Genomic DNA, 21,097 nt, shown 5'->3' with positions numbered 1-21,097 from the left:
TCCATGGGATTTTATAGGCAAGAATACTGGAGTGGGTAGCCATTTCCTGCTCCAGGGGATCTTCCCAACCCAGGGATCGAACCCAGGTCTCCCTCATTGCAAGCAGATGCTTTAACCTCTGAGCCACCAGGGAAGTGATGAAATGAGAAATCATTTTTTACACGTAAATTTTTTTTTAATTTAGAGAATAGCATGTCTATTGATGGTAGACAAATAGAAAACAGTACTCCTTTTGCTGCTAGAATTTTTATTACAATTTTGAGAGAAAGTACATTTCTGTAAAAAATAGGAGTATCACTGTTAGTTATTTACTACATAGAATTAAAGATCCCCATATAAGAAAATGCATACCAGTATAGATTTTGCAGCATTGTCATAATATTGTTATGCAATAAGAGGATGGCTAGATATATTACAGCATACCCAGACCAAAGAAATTAAGCAAATTAACAAAAGGAATTAGGCTTTTTTCTGTTTTAAGGCAAGGTTGAATATCAGGCATCAGATTTAGTCTTCTATCTTACCCTAGCAAAGAAATCAAAACAATTTATATTATACAATGGTTTTCAAATGTAGGACAATGGGAATATAGAATCACAATGATCTCTGACAGAGGAAACAAACGAACGAAGCTACACAATTTTCCCAGCTTGCTACCTAAACCCAGTTCCCAACTGCCAATCAGGGAGGCGGAAGCCAGCAGTGTGGTGGTCTTCTCAAGTTGAAAAGACTGCAGTTTGGGGAAACACAAGCGGCCAAAGTTCATGAAGCAGAGTTCCAGGAAAAGGAGAGCTGCAAAGAGAGCAAACTCCGGAGATCTCCAAAGAGTTCCCTCCAACTCTCCACCTGAGTACTGACCAGGGCGTGGGCATAAGGTAACCACCTGAGGCTGGAGGAAAACCTTCTAAAAGGAGCAGCTGAAACACTGCCCCAAGATCATAAAGGGTCAGAAACAGTAGGGTCTTTTTACTAACCAGAGTGGAAACATTAATTATACATAGGAATTGGACAGAGTGCTCAACTCTAATGAAAATTCATGTCTAAATTATATGCTCATAATCACCAAAATGTAGGAACAACTCAAATATCTTTCCACTGGTATACACCCAGGTCTAATATATGGTATGTACTCAATTGGTTTAAGAAAACATATAAACTTTGAGGAAATGTACTAGTAATAAATGTAGTTTCAATAATTAATAGTCTCCTTCCTATTTTAAACTGTAAATTTAACTCAATCTGCTACAGAATCTGAAGGGAAAAATAAGACCCACTGGCACATGAGCAGAAATTAAGATCTTAATCTACTGTTAAATAATAAGCTGAGTTTATAGACAACAGATGGGATGAATAGCCAGGCTCCCTCTCTGCCCTCTAACATCCTTCCCCACTAACCCCAATTTCCAATGGCTAAAAACACAGTCAACTCTATTAGTTTTGGTGTACTTCTTTGGAAATCTCAAAGGAGAAAGAGATATAATATCTAGTGGAGGTTATGCAAGCTTAAAGAGGATCTATGGCACAGTTGTGTTATTATAAAGTTATATGAAACTAATGTACCTTTGCAATTCATCAAACAAAACAAAAACAGAACAAAACCCTTCTATTTTCCCTGGAGTTTTACAACCCTTCAGTGGAATGCTATATATAGTTATGGTTGCTCTATTTGAAGGGGATATGTAAAAAATGTACTGCTGGTTAAAATAAAAGGATATACGGGGGAAAAAGTAAGACTGTTACAAAGAAGCTTTAAGGGTGATTAAGTTGTATTAGAGTATTTGCAATTTATTTTCGAGCTAGTGCTAAATCTCTGTTCTCTTTTCCTAGAAAAAGGATTAAACTATTCTGTTTTGCAAAACTTGGATTGTTCCAAAAAGAAGGCAAGCCTACTGTACATGATTCATGACGAGAGAAAATTATCAGAAGACTTTTCCCCTCTTCATGCCTTCAATCCCACCTTTTAAAAGGTGTAACAAAACGTTTTGTTATTAAATTAATGCTCCTTTCAGGAAACTCAACCACAAATTATGAAGTTGATTAGAAGAAATGAAAGCAAGACAAACCAGAGTTCCACTTATACAGTCTACAGTGGGAAATGAAAATGCACAGAATCATCATTCCAAAACAGGGGGAAAAAAAAATTTTTTTTTAAAGAAAAGAGGAAAATATCTTACCATGATTTGTGTTTGTTGGGTACTCAGCATCAGGAAGATGGTGGTCTGCACTGGGCAACCCTTTCATGAATTCCCAGTGTGAATCTTCTGTGAGAAATGGCTCCCAGCCGCAGAAACCAGACTCAAAGTCACACCTGAGATGACTGGCTGTTATGGACAGAAAGGAAAACAAAAGAGAATAAAGGGGGAGCAAGCAGGGAAACATTGACTCTAGCATAGCCCATCAACTTAGGTGGTCAGAACCATCAATGTCTTCTGATCATCAGAGTCGTTTGGCTTTTTCCAACCTCACAAAGTTGTGCTGCGTGAGGCAGCGTCCTTCTACACTCTTCTATCTACACCTGGCACATTTCTTCCTGGTTGGCCATCTCTACTGCATTTAATAACACAAGGTAAAACTCTGCAGCTTTTCAGAGTAACCAATTCAACTGCCAAGATGAAAAAGATTCACCTGCTGGGATGGTTAAAAGGATGGAATTTAAATTAATTCTGGACACCTGAAGAGCCTGAGGTCAGCACCTTAGAATTCAATCTATTATGTTAGTTTAACAGTTTCTCTAAAAAAAAAAAGAAAAGAAAAAAATCCCCAGCCCACTTTGGATTGCAGGTAAATTAGATATTTTTGAACTTCGCTTTTTTCCTTCCTCTTAATACACAACTACAAAGTTGAAAAATACTTAAGTTCCTACATTTATCACAAGATAACGAGTTCTAGAGAAAGTCAGGATTTAGAGTAAGCGGCCTAAACACTAATCATAGCTTTGTCACCAAATTTGTGAGGGAAGAAAACAGCAAGTTTCAGTGGACTGGGTAGTACACTAGAAATTCTAACAACTTGATTTGTGCTTTCAAGAAATTATAAAGTTCCTTATCCTAAAATAAGAATTATCGTATCAGCCTATATTAGATAGTAGTTTGGTGGATAAATCCATGAAATTAATTTAAAACATATTTGCAAGTATTCCTCTTTATGCAGAGGCATTTTCATAACTAAAAGAAGGATAAAATAATTCTTGGTCTTGGTCAGAAAACACCTAAAGTTTTGACAGCTCCCTCTTATCACAATTCTATGATCTTTAATAAAATAGGAATAGATGTATTCCCACTGAGCTCCAAGTATGTGCCAAGTATTTTGCATATATTACCATCTGTGTTCACAAACACCCTACAAAGCAAGTATAATTATCTTTTGGAAACGTTAGTGCTAAGTAACTTGCCTATGATACATTTTAGTAAATGGAATATCCAGACTGAGTTGTCTGATACCAAAGGTTATACTTTGAAGCCTCCCTACACCAGGGACTTTGCCTCAAAATTTAAACGACTGCATCACTGCTTGCTCTTAATGGTTCTGTTCAATTTTTTAAAATGTGACCAATTTTACCAGTATATTGAATAAGCTCACTATATCTTAATAATCAAAGAATATTCAAATTTCTATAAAAATGGACACCTGGGTCACGACCAGATATTTTATCACTAATATGTCAGCTCTTAGAACACTAAAGGATGCTTTGCAAATAAGGCCACAAATTTACTCTCCATGTATATTCAATGTTTAGTTCTTAGAGCTATGCTTCTTTAGATAGTCATATAATGGATATGTAACAAAAAGATTTTTCTCTACAAGCAAATATTATTTCCCCTTAAATGTATTCTCCAAAAATAAAAACAAGCAAATTAACTACCATATGATAATGGGAAAATGTTGCTCATAACCTAATGGTGAATCAACATGACAAGGAAATGCTGTTCACCCACATAGTACATAACTGGAAATCTATTGCTTCTGGATGTTTTTCTTTTCTCAGCTCTGGTTACAGTGTTGCTGGAATACTGCTATTGATAGCCAGTTATTGCTCCAAGCAGAGCCTCTTCGGTTTTTTGACAGTGTTAAGAACTTATGACCTAACTGTGACTGTCTCCCCCAGCATCCAGAAAATCTTCTGATCTAGTTCTTTGGTCTTCTGTGAACTTCACCACCTGCTAAGCCACCTCCCAGCTCTTCTCAGTCAGAAGAATATACAAATAGACAAGGTTTAAATATATACTTGACCTCCAAAATGTGTTAACAAGTTCCCAATTCTTGACTGTGAACTTGGTCAAGGAATCCCTCCTCCCTCAACCACAAGCACCCCCATCTGGGTTGGCCCAGAAATGTCCCAGTTTATACCCATGTCCAAGGAGAATAATTAATATCTCTCCTCTTTCCTCTCAAGTGCCCTGTTTGGGCAATATATTCAATATAGCCCTATTGGAGCAACAAATTACAGGTTAATACACAAAGGAAGCAAGCAAGACCATGCAGAGAACAATCACTGTTAGACGCAATGGTATGAAATGGCTATACCACTGACTGGAAATGGAAAGTACAAAATGACCCAATCATCACCAGCTCTTCCACAGATGTTTCACATCTGTGCCTGCATCACTCAATTACAAAACCCGTAAAGATTTTAAGACAAAATAGATTGTATTCATGTTGAAATTCAGCTTTAGAAGAAAAGTTTTAACCGTTTCTTTCATTATCTGGATGTTTTATCAGTTAAAATGCCAATCATTGCACTTTCCACAAAACCCAAAACACTGTCTTTTGAAAAATGAAAATTAATTTTTAAAACCCATCACCATAAAGATATATGAAAGCAAAATGATGCAAAGTGAAAGTGAAAGTCGCTCAGTCATGTCTGACTCCTTGCCATGGACTATTCTCCAGGCCAGAATACTGGAGTGGGCAGCCTATCCTTTCTTCAGGACATCTTCCCAACCCAGGAATCGAACTGGAGTCTTTTGCATCACAGGCGGATTCTTTACCAGCTGAGCTACCAGGGAAGCAATCACCTCTATAAAATGATGCAATCATTTCTATAGAGATCTTAGTGAACTGCTCAGCTGTTTTTTTTTTTAAACCAATGACATTCACTCCAGTACATGTCAAAGGACTTTCTTAAAGCTAAATATTCCAGAACTTAACTGCACTATAAAATATAAGTCAAATTCCAGTCACCAAAGCTGAAGTTCTTCCGTTAATATTTCCTCTCAGATCAGACCAGATCAGTCGCTCAGTCGTGTCCGACTCTTTGCGACCCCATGAACCGCAGCATGCCAGGCCTCCCTGTCCATCACCAACTCCCAGAGTTCACTCAGACTCATGTCCATCGAGTCAGTGATGCCATCCAGCCATCTCATCCTCTGTCGTCCTCTTCTCCTCCTGCCCCCAATCCCTCCCAGCATCAGAGTCTTTTCCAATGAGTCAACTCTTCGCATGAGGTGGCCAAAGTACTGGAGTTTAATATTTCCCCTACATAATTCCAAACATTTAAGATAAAGTTATTATCTGAAGTAAAACCAGGTGGGCCAAACACATGCAGGCAGTTAATAAATGCCTTATGATACCACATGTGTTAAATGTTAAATATTTATAAAATCTAAAAATGTACCTATTCATATTATACACAAACTGTATTCATGACAAGTAGTGATTTGGATTATCTGGTTGCTTTTACTTAAATTTCTGTGACTGCAGAATACATATAGCCATCTCTAATCAGAGGATGAGATATGCCACAGTTTGTAATTTCAGTGAAATTTCATTGAGTTCATCAGTTAGAGTAATATTTTTAAATTATGACAAAGCTTTCTCTTGCATGTTTAACCACTGAAGCATACTGGCAAGAGAAAAAGAATTTTATTGTGGCAGCTGAGGAAAATTCTGGATCATGAAAATTAAAATATTTATGAACTCCCCGGTTCAGAAGTCAGTCAGTCAGTTCTCTATTGTATAAGAAAAGAAGTCTGTGTGGGAATTATACATTCATTAAGCAGACACTAGGTTTTAATATGATTATACTAACAAAAATATTTTATTTATTGAGAACCCACAAGATCTTTTCTCCACTAAGTGTACATATATGTCCCTTACCCTCAGGAGGTATTTTAGTATTCAACATTTTTCTTCAAAATATGGAAAGCATTCAGGCACAGTATCATATTGAAAATTAAACATCTTGCACCGGATTCTTGGTTTAAGTTTCTTTCACTTGAATATTGTACCTTCTTCTTTGAAGTGTCACAATTTCTATTTGCATTTTAAATGCTCTAAAACATCCCTATTTTTTCATTCAATTAAAAGAGTTTTCCCATGGAATTTTCCAAACTGCTCTAATTTAAACACTGATCTGTCCATCCTTCTGTCCTTGTTGACACACAGTCTTTCTGCATGAACTATATATATATTTTTTTTCAACATTTTATTGTGGTAAAATATATGGGCTTCCTTTGTAGTTCAGTTGGTAAAGAATCTGCCTGCAATGCAAGAAACCCAGGTTTGATTCCTGGGTCAGGAAGATTCCCCTGGAGAAAGAAATGGCAACCCACTCCATTATTCTTGCTTGGAGAACCCCATGGACAGAGGAGCCTGGTGGGCTATATAGTCCATGGGGTTGCAAGAGCCAGACACAACTTAGGGACTAAACCACCACCACACTTATTATAAAATTTACCTTTTTGACCATTTTTAAGTGTCCAGTTGAGTGGCACTAAGCACCTTTACACAGTTGTACATTGTCACCATCATGTGTCTCCAGAACTTTCCCATAATCCCAAAGCCAAACTCCATACCCATTAAACATTCTCATTTTTCCCTTCCCTTCAACCTCTGGCAACCACCATTCTGCTTCCTGTTTTGAGTCCTCTAGGTAAGTAGAATTATACAGTGTTTGTCCTGCTGTGACCTACATATTTCACTTAGCATAATGTCTTCAAGATTTAGCCACATTGTAGCATATGTTGGAAAATCAGGTATATTTGACTATGCCAAAGCCTTTGACTGTGTGGATCACAATCAACTGTGGAAAATTCTGAAAGATATGGGAATACCAGACCACCTGATCTGCCTCTTGAGAAATTTGTATGCAGGTCAGGAAGCAACAGTTAGAACTGGACATGGAACAACAGACTGGTTCCAAATAGGAAAAGGAGTACGTCAAGGCTGTATATTGTCACCCTGCTTATTTAACTTATATGCAGAGTACATCATGAGAAATGCTGGGCTGGAAGAAACACAAGCTGGAATCAAGATTGCCAGGAGAAATATCAATAACCTCAGATATGCAGATACCCCCCCACCCTTATGGCAGAAAGTGAAGAGAAACTCAAAAGCCTCTTGATGAAAGTGAAAAGTGGAGAGTGAAAAAGTTGGCTTAAAGTTCAACATTCAGAAAACAAAGATCATGGCATCCGGTCCCACCACTTCATGGGAAATAGATGGGGAAACAGTGGAAACAGTGTCAGACTTTATTTTTCTGGGCTCCAAAACCACTGCAGATGGTGACTGCAGCCATGAAATTAAAAGACGCTTACTCCTTGGAAGGAAAGTTATGACCAACCTAGATAGCATATTCAAAAGCAGAGACATTACTTTGCCAACAAAGGTCCGTCTAGTCAAGGCTATGGTTTTTCCTGTGGTCATGTATGGATGTGAGAGTTGGACTGTGAAGAAGGCTGAGCGCCGAAGAATTGATGCTTTTGAACTGTGGTGTTGGAGAAGACTCTTGAGAGTCCCTTGGACTGCAAGGAGATCCAACCAGTCCATTCTGAAGGAGATCAGCCCTGGGATTTCTTGGGAAGGAATGATGCTAAAGCTGAAACTCCAGTACTTTGGCCACCTCATGCGAAGAGTTGACTCATTGGAAAAGACTCTGATGCTGGGAGGGATTGGGGGCAGGAGGAGAAGGGGACGACAGAGGATGAGATGTCTGGATGGCATCACTGACTCGATGGATGTGAGTCTGAGTGAACTCTGGGAGTTGGTGATGGACAGGGAGGCCTGGCGTGCTGCGTGCTGTGATTCATGGGGTTGCAAAGAGTCGGACACGACTGAGCAACTGATCTGATCTGATCTGATCTGTTAGTTGTTCTGCTAGCCAATGTATACCTTTAGACCATGTATGCATATACCAGTGTATACCTGGTATATGTTACATCTTTTTAGAAATGTTGGAGAAAATATATGGCATGAGTATTTTATTCTTAAATGTCCCTGTTTTATACAGGATCATATTAATAACCATCAAGAATCTATAGTTTGGAACTGTGCAGGATTTGTCTTTCTGTGACTGGCTTATTTCACTTAGAATAATGATTCCACTTGCATCAGGTATGGAAAACACTGGAAAGCACATGCTGTTCAGTTGATACAAATTTTGGTTAAGCAAAGTAGTGTCTATAGTCAACAATACTGTATTATACACTTTGCCAGTTGTTTTGCAATACTTAATACTTGTAAAAAAAAAAAAATACGTTTAGCGTAGTATTTTAAAATGGGAGAGGCAGAAAGGAGAAGGAGCATGAAAAAAAGCTCACTTGTCTGCTCCACAAGCACCCGTTCTCTGAACCGTCTTTCGTGTTCATGTAAACGACGTATTTTAAGCTCAAAGTGCTGTGGGGACATCTATGGGGTCACACAGGGTCAGACACGACTGAAGTGACTTAGCAGCAGCAGCAGCTGTGGGGACAGGCACTTGCCTGTGCATCTCCAACACCAATCTTGAGCCTTTAAGAGTGGACAGTGGCGAAGTTTTACTGGGCAAGAGCATCTAAGCTATCTGGAACTTTGACAGGTGATATCCTCCACTAGGAAGGGTTAGAGGACTTTGGACAAGTTCTACAAAACTGCTTGCAGTAAACCACGCACTGGCGCTTCCCCATCCTTGCAGGGCTTACAGTCCTGCTCCTGCTCTGAGAACTGGAAAGGCCTGCGCTCCTCGCTGCTGCTCGGGGTTCTTTGGCCACCACCCCTCTCCTCAGGGGCTGATTCCCCTCGGTCACAGCGGTCACAGCGTCCGGGCTTCCCGCCTCCCGCCTCCAGCGGCTGCTCGGGGCTCCCAGGTGCGCCCCTCCCTGAACCTTCCGTGGCTCACTGGCACCGCGGCCTGAGCCACGTTCTCCCGCAGGGACCACTGCCGTTTGGGCACCTTTCCCGGCAACACCTCACCTGCCCCGGAGTGTCAGAGGGGGTGGCCCCCCTTTTCCCTCCGGCACCCCCACCTCTGCTGGACTGGTCTCTTCCAGGAAGTAGGAGCCGCAGCGAAGGAGAGGACTCCACAGGAGCGCCCAGGTCCCGGGGCGCCGTCACACGGGGATGCCCTGCTAAGGGGAGGCCCCGGACCTGGGGAACCTGCGGTGATGGCCAAGAGGCCAGTGCCTTCGCCCCCAGGACCAAGACCACTAGGGCGGCGGGTCTTGGGTCCTGCGGCGCCCCTTTCACCATCCGAATGAACGCTGTACCAAGACATCGAGGCATGGGTTCACCTGCAAGGGCCGGTCGTGAAGGCTGCTAGACCCAGGCAGGGGTTCACCTGCAGCAGGTGGGCCCTGAACCTTTCCGCTGCTGGGAAATGTTGAAACACTCGGTGGCCCTTAACTGACCTGAGCCAGAGAAAAACCAGGAGGCAGCGGAGGAGGAAGTGGTAGAGGGGGCGCAGCCTCAGGTACCGCCGGCTGCCCCTCTCCCCGCCATGCCCTTCGCCTCTGCTGCCTGCAGATAGCGGCAGGTACCCTCCAGCACCTAGGCTTCCTGGGCACTTGTATGCGCGGCCCCTCCCGGTTAGGAAGATAAATCTTGGGTCAAGTGTTTTGGCTACAAAAAAGTGGAGGGGGTAGGGCAGGGAAGGACAAGGAAAACTTTGGAGGTGAAGGATGCGGCACAGGTTTCACAAGTGTATGCATATGTCCAAAGTAACCCAATTGTATACATTCGTTTTGTGCACTTCTTGTACATAGCACTATTTTAAAACTATGTTGTTAGGAATTATAATGTTGCCCTTAGGTATTAGTGAAGTACTGGGAGTTTTGTTTTCTATCACGAAAGGCCTCCAATTTGCCTTTTAAGACTGTTTTCTCTTACAGTTTTCTCTCCACCTGTTTTCTTTTCTCAGAAAGTATTTTCGGCCTCCATTTTGGAAGCCTTTTAGGCACGGTGGTTGTCAAATTTTTAAAAATGCAGGTGAATCATCTGGGGCACTATTAAAATGCAGCAGAGAAGGAAATGGCAACCCACTCCAGTACCCTTGCCTGGAAAATTCCATATACGGAGGAACTTCGGAGGCTACAGTCCATGGGGTCGCAAAAAGACACGACTGAGGGACTTACTTCTACGGGAATTAAAATGCAAGTTTGGGTTCTGTAAGACTGGGTTGTATCCCGAAGTTCTATGTTTCCAAGGAATTCTGCAGATGCTGCTGCCGAGACTTCTAGTCAACCAAGTAACACTAACGGTAGGAACTTCAGAACCCGTTTTTCCTTTACCATTAGCTACTTTTGAAAAGGTACTGGGCTGGAGGCTCAGTCAACTACATTTGTTAAAATGGTATAAAAGTAAGAGGAACTTGGTAAAGAGAGTTTGGTAAACTTTCTTGGTAAACTTGGTAAAGAATGTTTACCTGAGTAAACATGCATTTTTGCAAAAATCACACTGACCACAGATACCAACTGATAATATTCATGAGTTAATATTTACTTAGCCTCTGGAATATAGTAAAAAAATCTGATGTATTCAAGCTGTATATATGAATATCAGTTCAGTTGCTCAGCAGTGTCCATCACCAACACTCGGAGGGTGCTCAAATTCATGTCCATCAAGTCAGTGATGTCATCCAACCATTTTGTCCTCTGTCGGCCCCTTCTCCTCCAACCTTCAATCTTTCCCAGCATCAGGGTCTTTTCCAATGAGTCAGTTCTTCGCATCAGGTGGCCAATGTCTTGGAACTTCAGCTTCAGCATCAGTCCTTCCAATGAATACTCAGGACTAATTTCCTTTACAATTGACTGGTTTGATCTCCTTGCAGTCCAAGGGACTCTCAAGAGTGGCTCCAACACCACAGTTCAAAAGCATCAATTCTTTGGCACTCAGCTTTCCTCATGGTCCAACTCTTACATCCATACATGACTACTGGAAAAACCATATCTCTGAATAGATGGACCTTTGTCGGCAGAGTAATGTCTCTGCTTTTTAATATGTTGTCTAGGTTGGTCATAACTTTTCTCCCAAGGAGCAAGCGTCTTTTAATTTCATGGCTGCAGTCACCATCTGCAGTGATTTTGGAACCCCCCAAAATAAAGTCTCTCACTGTTTCCATTGTTTCCCCATCTATTTGCCATGAAGTGATGGGACCAGATGCCTTGATCTTAGTTTTCTGAATGTTGACCTTTAAGCCAACTTTTTCATTTGGTGTCATCTGCATATCTGAGGTAGTTGATATTTCTCCCGGCAATATGAGCTATACTAGAGATTTATCCTATGCTGACATTTTAAAAAAAGGTATAAAAACATTTTTCTTGAGTTTTATGGACCTGAAAATTCTATTTATAAAAAAATTTGTATAATGAATTCAATTTTATAAAATACAAACTCAAAGTATGTTGTACAATGTTTGAAATTGGATTAAAATGTCAAAGGAAAGCCTCTTATGTTGCAATAACATATATATACATGTGTTTATATACTTTATATAGGGGATATGACATAAGAATGTAGCCATGTTACATACTACAAAACATATATATATACTTTGATGTAAACATGATTATTTCCTGTACTTATTTGTATAATCATTTTTGCTTGGAGAAACTTATTTATATAGTAATGGAATTGTTAGAATTGGTAGAGTGCTACACTATTTTATGCACTATAGTATTAAACATGTTTTGCATATTACACATGGGCTGCACATGTTAAATACTTCAGTGCAGAAAACAGTATAACATTATAACATTTATATAGATTCTAGTAATTCCATTACTATGCAATAATTTCCTCCAAGCAAAAATGATTATACAAATATGTACATGAAATACTCATGCTGACACCAAACTCTATGGATGTTTTGTAATATGTAACATGGCCACCTTTTTATGTCATAGCTCCTATTTAAAGTTGATCTAAATCAAGCAAGCATGCCAGGTGTTCTTTGACTATTTGACTAAATGAGCTTACATTATTTGGAAACTTTAGCTGACTATGAAGTAAAACTACTTTTTGATAAGGACAGACATCGGTCCCTAAATTCACACAAAGGAAACAGCAAAATGGTATCAAGATATAATCTATGTGGGAAACGCCAGATAAGTAATCAATAAAACTTCCAATAAAGAGATATGGGAAAGTATGTCCAAAATCAAATGCTAAAGTATCTACTAATATTCTAGATGAAATTCGATGAAGAAAACCAGTTAAAAGGATAGCATAAAGAATCCTTCAACTGCGGGGAAAGAAAGGAGAAAAGCTATTAATAAGTTTAAGTTTCAATATGTGGAATTGAAAAGACAAGAAATATATTTACTCTCAATTATTGAAATTGAGAATAATACAAACCATTAGAAAGGTGAATTTGTCACAAGAAATGAACGAAATTGTCTGTAATAAAAAAACTTTTTAATGAAGCAAAAAAGAGGAAAGTGACAGTCACATTACAGAAAATGAAATGCCTCTTTTCTAATGAAAAAAGGGCACAAAAAAAAATCCATGGAAATCATATCGGTAAGGAGATTATTTTACCTAAATTTATGGTTAAAACCAAGTGTCTTGGGAATAGACTGAATTGCTATTTACAAACAGGCAGAGAGTTTCTTCCTTGCTTTCTCATCTCATCTTTTCTACATCTTTGTCCATTACTCTCAGTAAAATCCTTACTTACCAATCAGCAGAAGCATATTGTAAAAGCTTTTCATTATTAAAAAGGTGATATCCATCTTGTTATAATATTTTTCTGTTGCTCAATAAAATATATCACTAAAATAAAGCACTGCAGCAAAAATAAATGTAAAGTTTTTAATAATTAAGAAACCCTCCTGTTTGTGAGGGTTCATAGATTCATAGAAATTGAATGCATTTAGTTGTATTCATTGTTTCTAAAAAGACAAATATTTTAGTTGCTAAGTTACCTCATATGAATGAAAACCATGATGTAAGTTGTAAATTAAACTATGTTTCCTTTCTGATATAACTAGGTTTGAATAGTAATAGAATTTCTTATCATTACTCTTATCAAAGACTTCATAAAAGGTCTGAAATAAAGGAGTTGGGCCTTTTTGCCTAGTCGTAAATACCAACCATGGCTGATTTCTACATCATCATGGCTATCTGGAAGGTAATGACAGCCCTCCTTCTCTTTTTCCTTGCTCCACAGCTTTCTACATAATCGGTCAGAATGGAAAAAAATCTTACATTTAAAAAAGGTTATTAACCCATAGTAAATTTGTATTTAAGAGAAGAATACAAATAGGTTCCTTCTCCCATCCATTTTCCTCTTACTCAAAATGCACACACCTCACTCAACATCACAACTATTCATTTGTTGAACAAATAGATTCTGAGAGTGAGAAAAAAAGCACCAAAACATTAAGTTAACATAGAGATGTCCACAAGGAATAGCGCTAATGGCTTCAAAGTGAGAACATACATTCATCTTACTTCATTCATACTAACTTCACCTTGCTCAAGATAAAGACTCTCTTAAATTCAACCACTGTCATGAATGTGAGCATAGGAGTGAGTCAACCATTAATTTACTTACAGCAAGTTGTCGGGTCCTCATCACTCTTATCAGAACAGTCCTGCCAAGAGTCACAGACCGATTCTCGAGCAATGCACTGGCCGCTGCCACAGGTGAATTCATCTGCAGAGCAAAGTTGTCTGGACGGGGCCTGGGCACAGGCGTAGACCCACAGGTCATCAAGCCCAATAAAACCTTTGTGGTTCAAAACAGTTCCTTCAAAAATAATCTTCAGGGAAGCACAGAGAACAATTTGTGACCTTAAAAATCTCTTCAAAAAGACTCCAAAAATAATACTGGAGATTCAAGAATTATTAAGAAAAATGCCTTTTTAAAGATAAAGCAAATACAACTAAGAATAAAGTTCCCATTTGATAAGCTTGACTCACATGCATCAGATTGATGGGCACATTAGAGCCACTGAGGTGTCTAAGAAACCACCCATGATCTGATGATCTGATCTGAGAAATCACCCATGATCGTGATCCCATTTAATCACCAACAATGTCCCTGACTGCAAACTTACTTGGTCATCATTTTCACAGCCCACTGACTTTAATATTCAAGGAAAAAATTAGTGTTGTTGCTATTTATATAACAAGAGTTATAGATGCATTTGGTTTTTTAACTACTGAAATTAGTTACTAGAAGGTAGGAAGTGAAATGTCAGGCAGATAAAAAGGGATGCAATAGAATAGGAAAACATTTTAAAAGAATAAATTTTAAAATCTATTAATCCTTATAAAAGAATTGCTCTAACAATCAAATAAGTGCTAGTTAAAGGAAATGAATTCATTTTCTCTAACTGAATTGCAGGCTTTCTAAAGGTATAAACTACTAGCAAGTTGAAACAACCATACATTGCTCTTCTAGTGTAAGATAATGTGAAAGTATTAATATCCCTTGAGGTTTTAACAAGAGCAATTATTAGGTAACACCAAGGGTCCAAGAGAAATCAAAAACTGTATAGCAGATGCCTTATTCTCTGCCATCCAATATGGTAGTCACTAGCTGCTGCTGCTGCTGCTGCTAAGTCGCTTCAGTCGTGTCCGACTCTGTGTGACCCCATGGACTGCAGCCTACCAGGCTCCTCCATCCATGGGATTTTCCGGGCAAGAGTACTGGAGTGGGTTGCCATTGCCTTCTCCAGTCACCAGCTACATAGGGCTGTATCAGTTTAAATGAACTAAAATTAAGTTAAAATTCAGTTCCACATTTTAATAGTTACATTTCAAGAATTCAATAACCACATGTGGCTACTGGCTACCATACTGTAGAACACAGATAAAATTGCCATTAACACAGAAAGTTCTGTTGATCACCACTGAACTAGATATTGGGTTTGGCTTGGTTTTCATGGAATACAACAAAAGTATTTCTATTTTTTGAAGTATAGTTAATTTATAATATTGTGTTTCAGATGTACAGCATAGTAATTCAGGGGGTATTCTTTTTGCATCGATATTGTTAATTTGTAAATAAGATTCTAGGAACAAAGACTGACTCTTTTTAGTCTTTTCCAGCTTCAAATGTCTGAGAAATTTTCTTTTCAAAAACATAAACAATATATATTTAAGAATTACATAGATCAAGTTTGCATAAATATTTAACAATTTATAAAATAGTATCAAAATGTTAACTCAATGGGCTATGATATAAACCTCAACTTCTGAGATTGCTACAAAAATGCTGTGATTCTTAAGTTCCAAATTCAGCTGCAAATTGGATTTAAAAAATCTGCATAGTCACAGTTCATATCACTTGGGTCCTCCTTTTAATACCTAGAAAAATGTATGAGTGTGATATTACCTTAAAGGAATGAAATTGGTTTCATAAGCCACACATACAATCAGCCTCATTATTTTACACTTACACTCCAGTATAAATGCATTTATGTACTCTCTATACAACACAAAATGAATGCAACCTTAAAGTACTGTACTTTAAAAATAAAAATCTAAACAGCAATAAATAATACCAGAATTTCAATGTTGATCTGACATTACTACACATTGCAATATTGCCATGATATAAGAAAAGAAATGACAAACTAACACTCAATATGAAAGTTTAAAAATGTTACCAGATATTTTTCTGCACAATCTCAACTCTATATACAACACAAAACCCAAGTTAATAATTTTAAGAGATAGCATTCCCACTGAGCATATGTATATTTCAGATGCATCTTTGGACAGACAGTTACCCATGCGTTATAAAGATATGAATTCCTGCATTCAAAATATTTGCATATACTCCCCTGATTTTTCAATACCGGTTTATTGTTTATCTGCTTCAAATGCAACTGGCTTCCTTGGTTGTACTGTACAGTGTTTGGGGCTGCTAGGGAGGGAGCCCATGGAGAACGAGGATGCTTTAAACAAGAGTAGTTAATATTCTCATCATTTCAAAAACATTTGTTGAATACTGAATTATATAAAATTTGAATGTGTCAATCTTTTGTTTGTGAGTAACCTGTAGCTTCAGTATAAGAACTGTATTATTCTTTCCTAGATTTGATCAATACACTAACTCTGTTTTAAAAAAAAAAATAGTAGTTACTTTCTTGCTTCTCCACTCAAGCAAATTTGACTTGAGCACAGGTAGGTACAATGAAAACAAGTAATCGCTCTCCCTAAACATATGAGTTTGTATTTCTAATTTAAATGCTAATTTAAATTAACAACGAATGATAAATTCACTACAAGACTAAAAATTAAACCTATGATAAAAAATACTTGTTTTCCCTTTTATACCTTGAATGTCTTCAGTTCTTCTGGTATTACCACATCCACTTTCACCCATTTTCTGTGAGTTGATGTGTTGTATATCCAAAATGTTTCTTCTTCCTTTGATTCAAAGAAAAAAAACATCACTCATTCCCAAAATTCAACTCTCATATTTATATACGTGCCCTCTTAATTACATTTCAGTAGAGTTGATTGTACCTGTAGGGTATTAAGAACTAAAAAACTGAAGTATTGTTTAAAATGGCATATTATATTTTAAGAGAAAAATAAAGAAATGGAGATAGGGAGGGGTGAAAAGAGAGAGTGCAGAGAGTGTTGAAGGTAGGGAAAATACTCTTTATGATAATATAATGATGGGTCCATGTCATTCATTATACATTTGTCCAAGCCCACTGAATATGCAGCCCTAAACATGAACCCTAATGTAAATTAGAGACCTCAGGTGATAATGACATGTCAGTGTAGGTTCATCAATTGTAACATGTGTGCCATTCTAGTGGGAGATGATACTAATGGGGAAGACTGAATATGTGGGAACAGGGGGTGTATGGGAGATCTCTATACTTCCTTTTGATTTTGCTGTGACTCTAAAACCACTCTATAAAAATTATCTTTTAAAAAATAAGGAAATAAAGTATATATACATAATAAAGATGCCTATTTTTTATGATGGAGAAAAAGTTTAGAAGAAAAATTTGAATGGAATCTTGAATAAAGTACTACACTTCCAAATATAAAATTCTAAGTATCAAATAGCTGTGAAAAGAAGAGAAGCAAAAAGCAAAGGAGAAAAGGAAAGACATAAGCATCTGAATGCAGAGTTCCAAAGAATAGCAAGAAGAGATAAGAAAGCCTTCCTCAGCGATCAATGCAAAGAAAGAGAGGAAAACAACAGAATGGGAGAGACTAGAGATCTCTTCAAGAAAATTAGAGATACCAAGGGAACATTTCATGCAAAGATGGGCTTGATAAAGGACAGAAATGGTATGAACCTAACAGAAGCAGAAGATATTAAGACGACGTGGCAAGAATACACAGAACTGTACAAAAAAGATCTTCACAACCAAGATAATCACGATGGTATGATCACTGACCTAGAGCCAGACATCCCGGAATGTGAAGTCAAGTGGGCCTTAGAAAGCATCACTATGAACAAAGCTAGTGGAGGTGATGGAATTCCAGTTGAGCTCTTTCAAATCCTGAAAAATGATGCTGTGAAAGTGCTGCACTCAATATGCCAGCAAATTTGGAAAACTCAGCAGTGGCCTCAGAACTGGAAAAGGTCAGTTTTCATTCCAATCCCAAAGAAAGGCAATGCCAAAGAATGCTCAAACTACCACACAATTGCACTCATCTCACACGCTAGTAAAGTAATGCTCAAAATTCTCCAAGCCAGGCTTCAGCAATACGTGAACCATGAACTTCCAGATGTTCAAGCTGGTTTCAGAAAAGGCAGAGGAACCAGAGATCAAATTGCTAACATCCGCTGGATCATCGAAAATTTCCAGAAAAACATGTATTTCTGCTTTATTGATTATGCCAAAGCCTTTGACTGTGTGGATCACTGTGGAATCAACTGTGGAAAATTCTGAAAGAGATGGGAATATCAGAGTACCTGACCTGCCTCTTGAGAAATCTGTATGCAGGTCAGGAAGCAACAGTTCGAACTGGACATGGAACAACAGACTGGTTCCAAATAGGAAAAGGAGTCCAGCAAGGCTGTATATTGTCACCCTGCTTATTTAACTTCTATGCAGAGTACATCATGAGAAATGTTGGGCTGGAAGAAGCACAAACTGGAATCAAGATTGCCGGGAGAAATATCAATAACCTCAGATACACAGATGACACCACCCTTATGGCAGAAAGTGAAGAGGAACTAAAAAGCCTCTTGATGAAAGTGAAAGAGGAGAGTCAAAAAGTTGGCTTAAAGCTCAACATTCAGAAAACGAAGATCATGGCATCTAGTCCCATCACTTCATGGGAAATAGATGGGGAAACAGTGTCAGACTTTATTTTTTGGGGCTCCAAGATCTCTGCAGATGGTGACTGCAGCCATGAAATTAAAAGACGCTTACTCCTTGGAAGGAAAGTTATGACCAACCTAGATAGCATATTCAAAAGCAGAGACATTACTTTGCCAACAAAGGTCTGTCTAGTCAAGGCTATGGTTTTTCCAGTAGTCATGTATGGATGTGAGTGTTAGACTGTGAAGAAGGCTGAGCGCCGAAGAATTGATGCTTTTGAATTGTGGTGTTGGAGAAGACTCTTGAGAGTCCCTTGGACTCCAAGGAGATCCAACTAGTCCATTCTGAAGGAGATCAGTCCTGGGTGTTCTTTGGAAGGAATGATGCTAAAGCTGAAACTCCAGTACTTTGGCCACCTCATGCGAAGAGTTGACTCATTGGAAAAGACTCTGATGCTGGGAGGGATTGGGGGCAGGAGGAAAAGGTGATGACAGAGGATGAGATGGCTGGATGACATCACTGACTCAATGGACGTGAGTTTGAGTGAACTCTGGGAGCTGGTGATGGACAGGGAGGCCTGGCATGCTACGATTCATGGGATCGCAAAGAGTCAGACACGACTGAGCAACTGAACTGAAGTATCAATGAATAAACCAACTATTTAAACATTGATCCCACTGATACTACTACATTCTGCAATATTGCCTTGATTAAAGAAAAGAAAAAATGCAGGCAAATATTTAACATGAAAGTAAAAAAATGTTATCATATATATTTTCTGCAAATCTCAAATATTTTTTCCTATGGAAGAAGTCATTCCAAGTTCTAAATAATACAGTTCTTTTTTGGAGATTATATTTCTATTTTACTCTCCAGTCACTCAATCAAAGACCTTTCCATGTCTTCTAAAGCATCCTATGTCAGGTGTCTCTATGATGGTCATTTTCCAGGTTGCAAAGTATATGCAAAACTATGTTACTATATACTAGGAGGTCATTTATTTGATAAAAGTTTATAAAGTACTCCACAATTTTGCCCATAGTGTTGGACTTCATGATTTTGATTGTGCTTTCATGCTATTAAATAACCCTATTTTCCTTAGATTTAATGATATATATATATAATCACTGTGGATGGTGACTGCAGCAAAGAAATCAGAAGATGATTGCTTCTGTCAGGAAAGCTATGACAAATCTAGATGATGTGTTGAAAAGCAGAGACATTACTCTGCCAACAAAGGTCCATATAGTCAAGGCTATGGCCTTCCCAGTGGTCATGTACGGTTGTGAGAGCCGGACCATAAAGATGGCAGAATGCCAAAGAATTGATGCCTTTGAGCTGTGGTGCTAGAAAAGACTCCTGAAAGTCCATTGGACAGCAAGGAGATCAAACCTGTCAATCTTGAAATCAACCTGAATATTCGTTGGTAGGACTGATGCTGAAGCTGAAGCTCTGGTATTTTGGTCATCTGATGTGAACAGACAACTCATTAGAAAAGTCCCTGATGCTGGGAAGATTGAAGGCAAAAGGAGAAGAGGGCATCAGAAGATGAGATGGCTGGATGGCATCACTGATGCCATGGACATGAACTTGGGCAAACTTCAGGAGATGGTGAGGAACAGAGGGGCCTGGAGTGCCACAGTCCATGGAGTCGCAAAGAGTCAGACTTGACTAAGCAACTGAACGATTATATATACACACACACACACACACACACACATATAGATAGATAGATAGAGATATATAGTGAAATACAGTGAAAATGCAGACAGTGGCATAAATGTCTCAGGTTAAACTCTGAGGCCATCTCTGTGACCTCCCATCTGTGAGATAGGAAACAGCACTGGAAGGTGACATCTAATTGTAATCCAGATGACACATGACATCCATCATTTTCAGACTCTTAAGAGCCTTTATCTCCTTACTTGGTTTCACTTATTTCATTCATATGCAAGATTTTCTAAATATGAATTTCTTTTTAGCTTTGTTCGTTGCCCTCTTTTATCTACTCCAATTTCTAGGTCTTAAATATTTCAGAGAAGATAATCTAAACCCATTAAAATGTACTTCATTCTATTATTTATTTATATGAACAGTTAAGACTTCCATAAGACAATGAAACATACATGGAGGACACATATTTTCAGCTGACCGTTTCCAGGTCACATCACGATGAAGTTATAAAGGGTTGAGAAATACAACAAATTTTCTTTCAATAATTTCTTAAGCAACTTTAGTTATTTAGCACTGAGACACTATGTCCTCCGCTAATGCTTTTATTGGCACTACCAGGCAAGCTACATTCACCACGTCTCTTCACTTTCACTTTATGAGGGTAATGTGCAGTTGTTTTGCTCTTTCTTCACAATGACTAATTGATTTTCCCCATTCTACCTGAAGAAGAATGCATTTACATTTTGTTCAAGAGGCTGAGCATAGTTCTTTCTAAACTTAACTTAGCATTTGAAAAACCATTTAATGGTATATTGTGTATGAAATCCAGACTTTTCTACCACATTTTCCTATCTGACAACACAAGTAATGCAAACAAAAAAAATTTACTCCAACTACATGATATCAGCTTTTAGTTTATATTTGCCCATACTCTCAGACTTAGCTAGTTACTTTCAACAGGTGTCAATGTAAAACACAAA

At 38.3% G+C, this 21,097-nt stretch overlaps 1 protein-coding gene across 1 annotated transcript in view; it reads right to left on the bottom strand.

The window, feature by feature from the left end:
* MALRD1 (MAM and LDL receptor class A domain containing 1) overlaps positions 1 to 21,097 on the bottom strand; it is a 553,710-nt gene that overhangs the window by 484,942 nt on the left and 47,671 nt on the right. Inside the window, exons 9-11 of the mRNA XM_019971898.2 lie at positions 16,483 to 16,575; positions 13,748 to 13,955; positions 2,175 to 2,321 (exon numbers count right to left, since the gene is read on the bottom strand). Of these exons, the coding sequence (XP_019827457.2) occupies positions 2,175 to 2,321; positions 13,748 to 13,955; positions 16,483 to 16,575 (448 nt within the window). The remainder of the gene's footprint in view (positions 1 to 2,174; positions 2,322 to 13,747; positions 13,956 to 16,482; positions 16,576 to 21,097) is intronic.

Source organism: Bos indicus, chromosome 13 (genome assembly GCF_029378745.1).
Source record: "Bos indicus isolate NIAB-ARS_2022 breed Sahiwal x Tharparkar chromosome 13, NIAB-ARS_B.indTharparkar_mat_pri_1.0, whole genome shotgun sequence".
Classification (NCBI taxonomy): Eukaryota; Metazoa; Chordata; class Mammalia; order Artiodactyla; family Bovidae; genus Bos; species Bos indicus.
The sequence above is the reverse complement of the archived record's forward strand: the minus strand, read 5'-3'. Positions and strand labels throughout refer to the sequence as shown.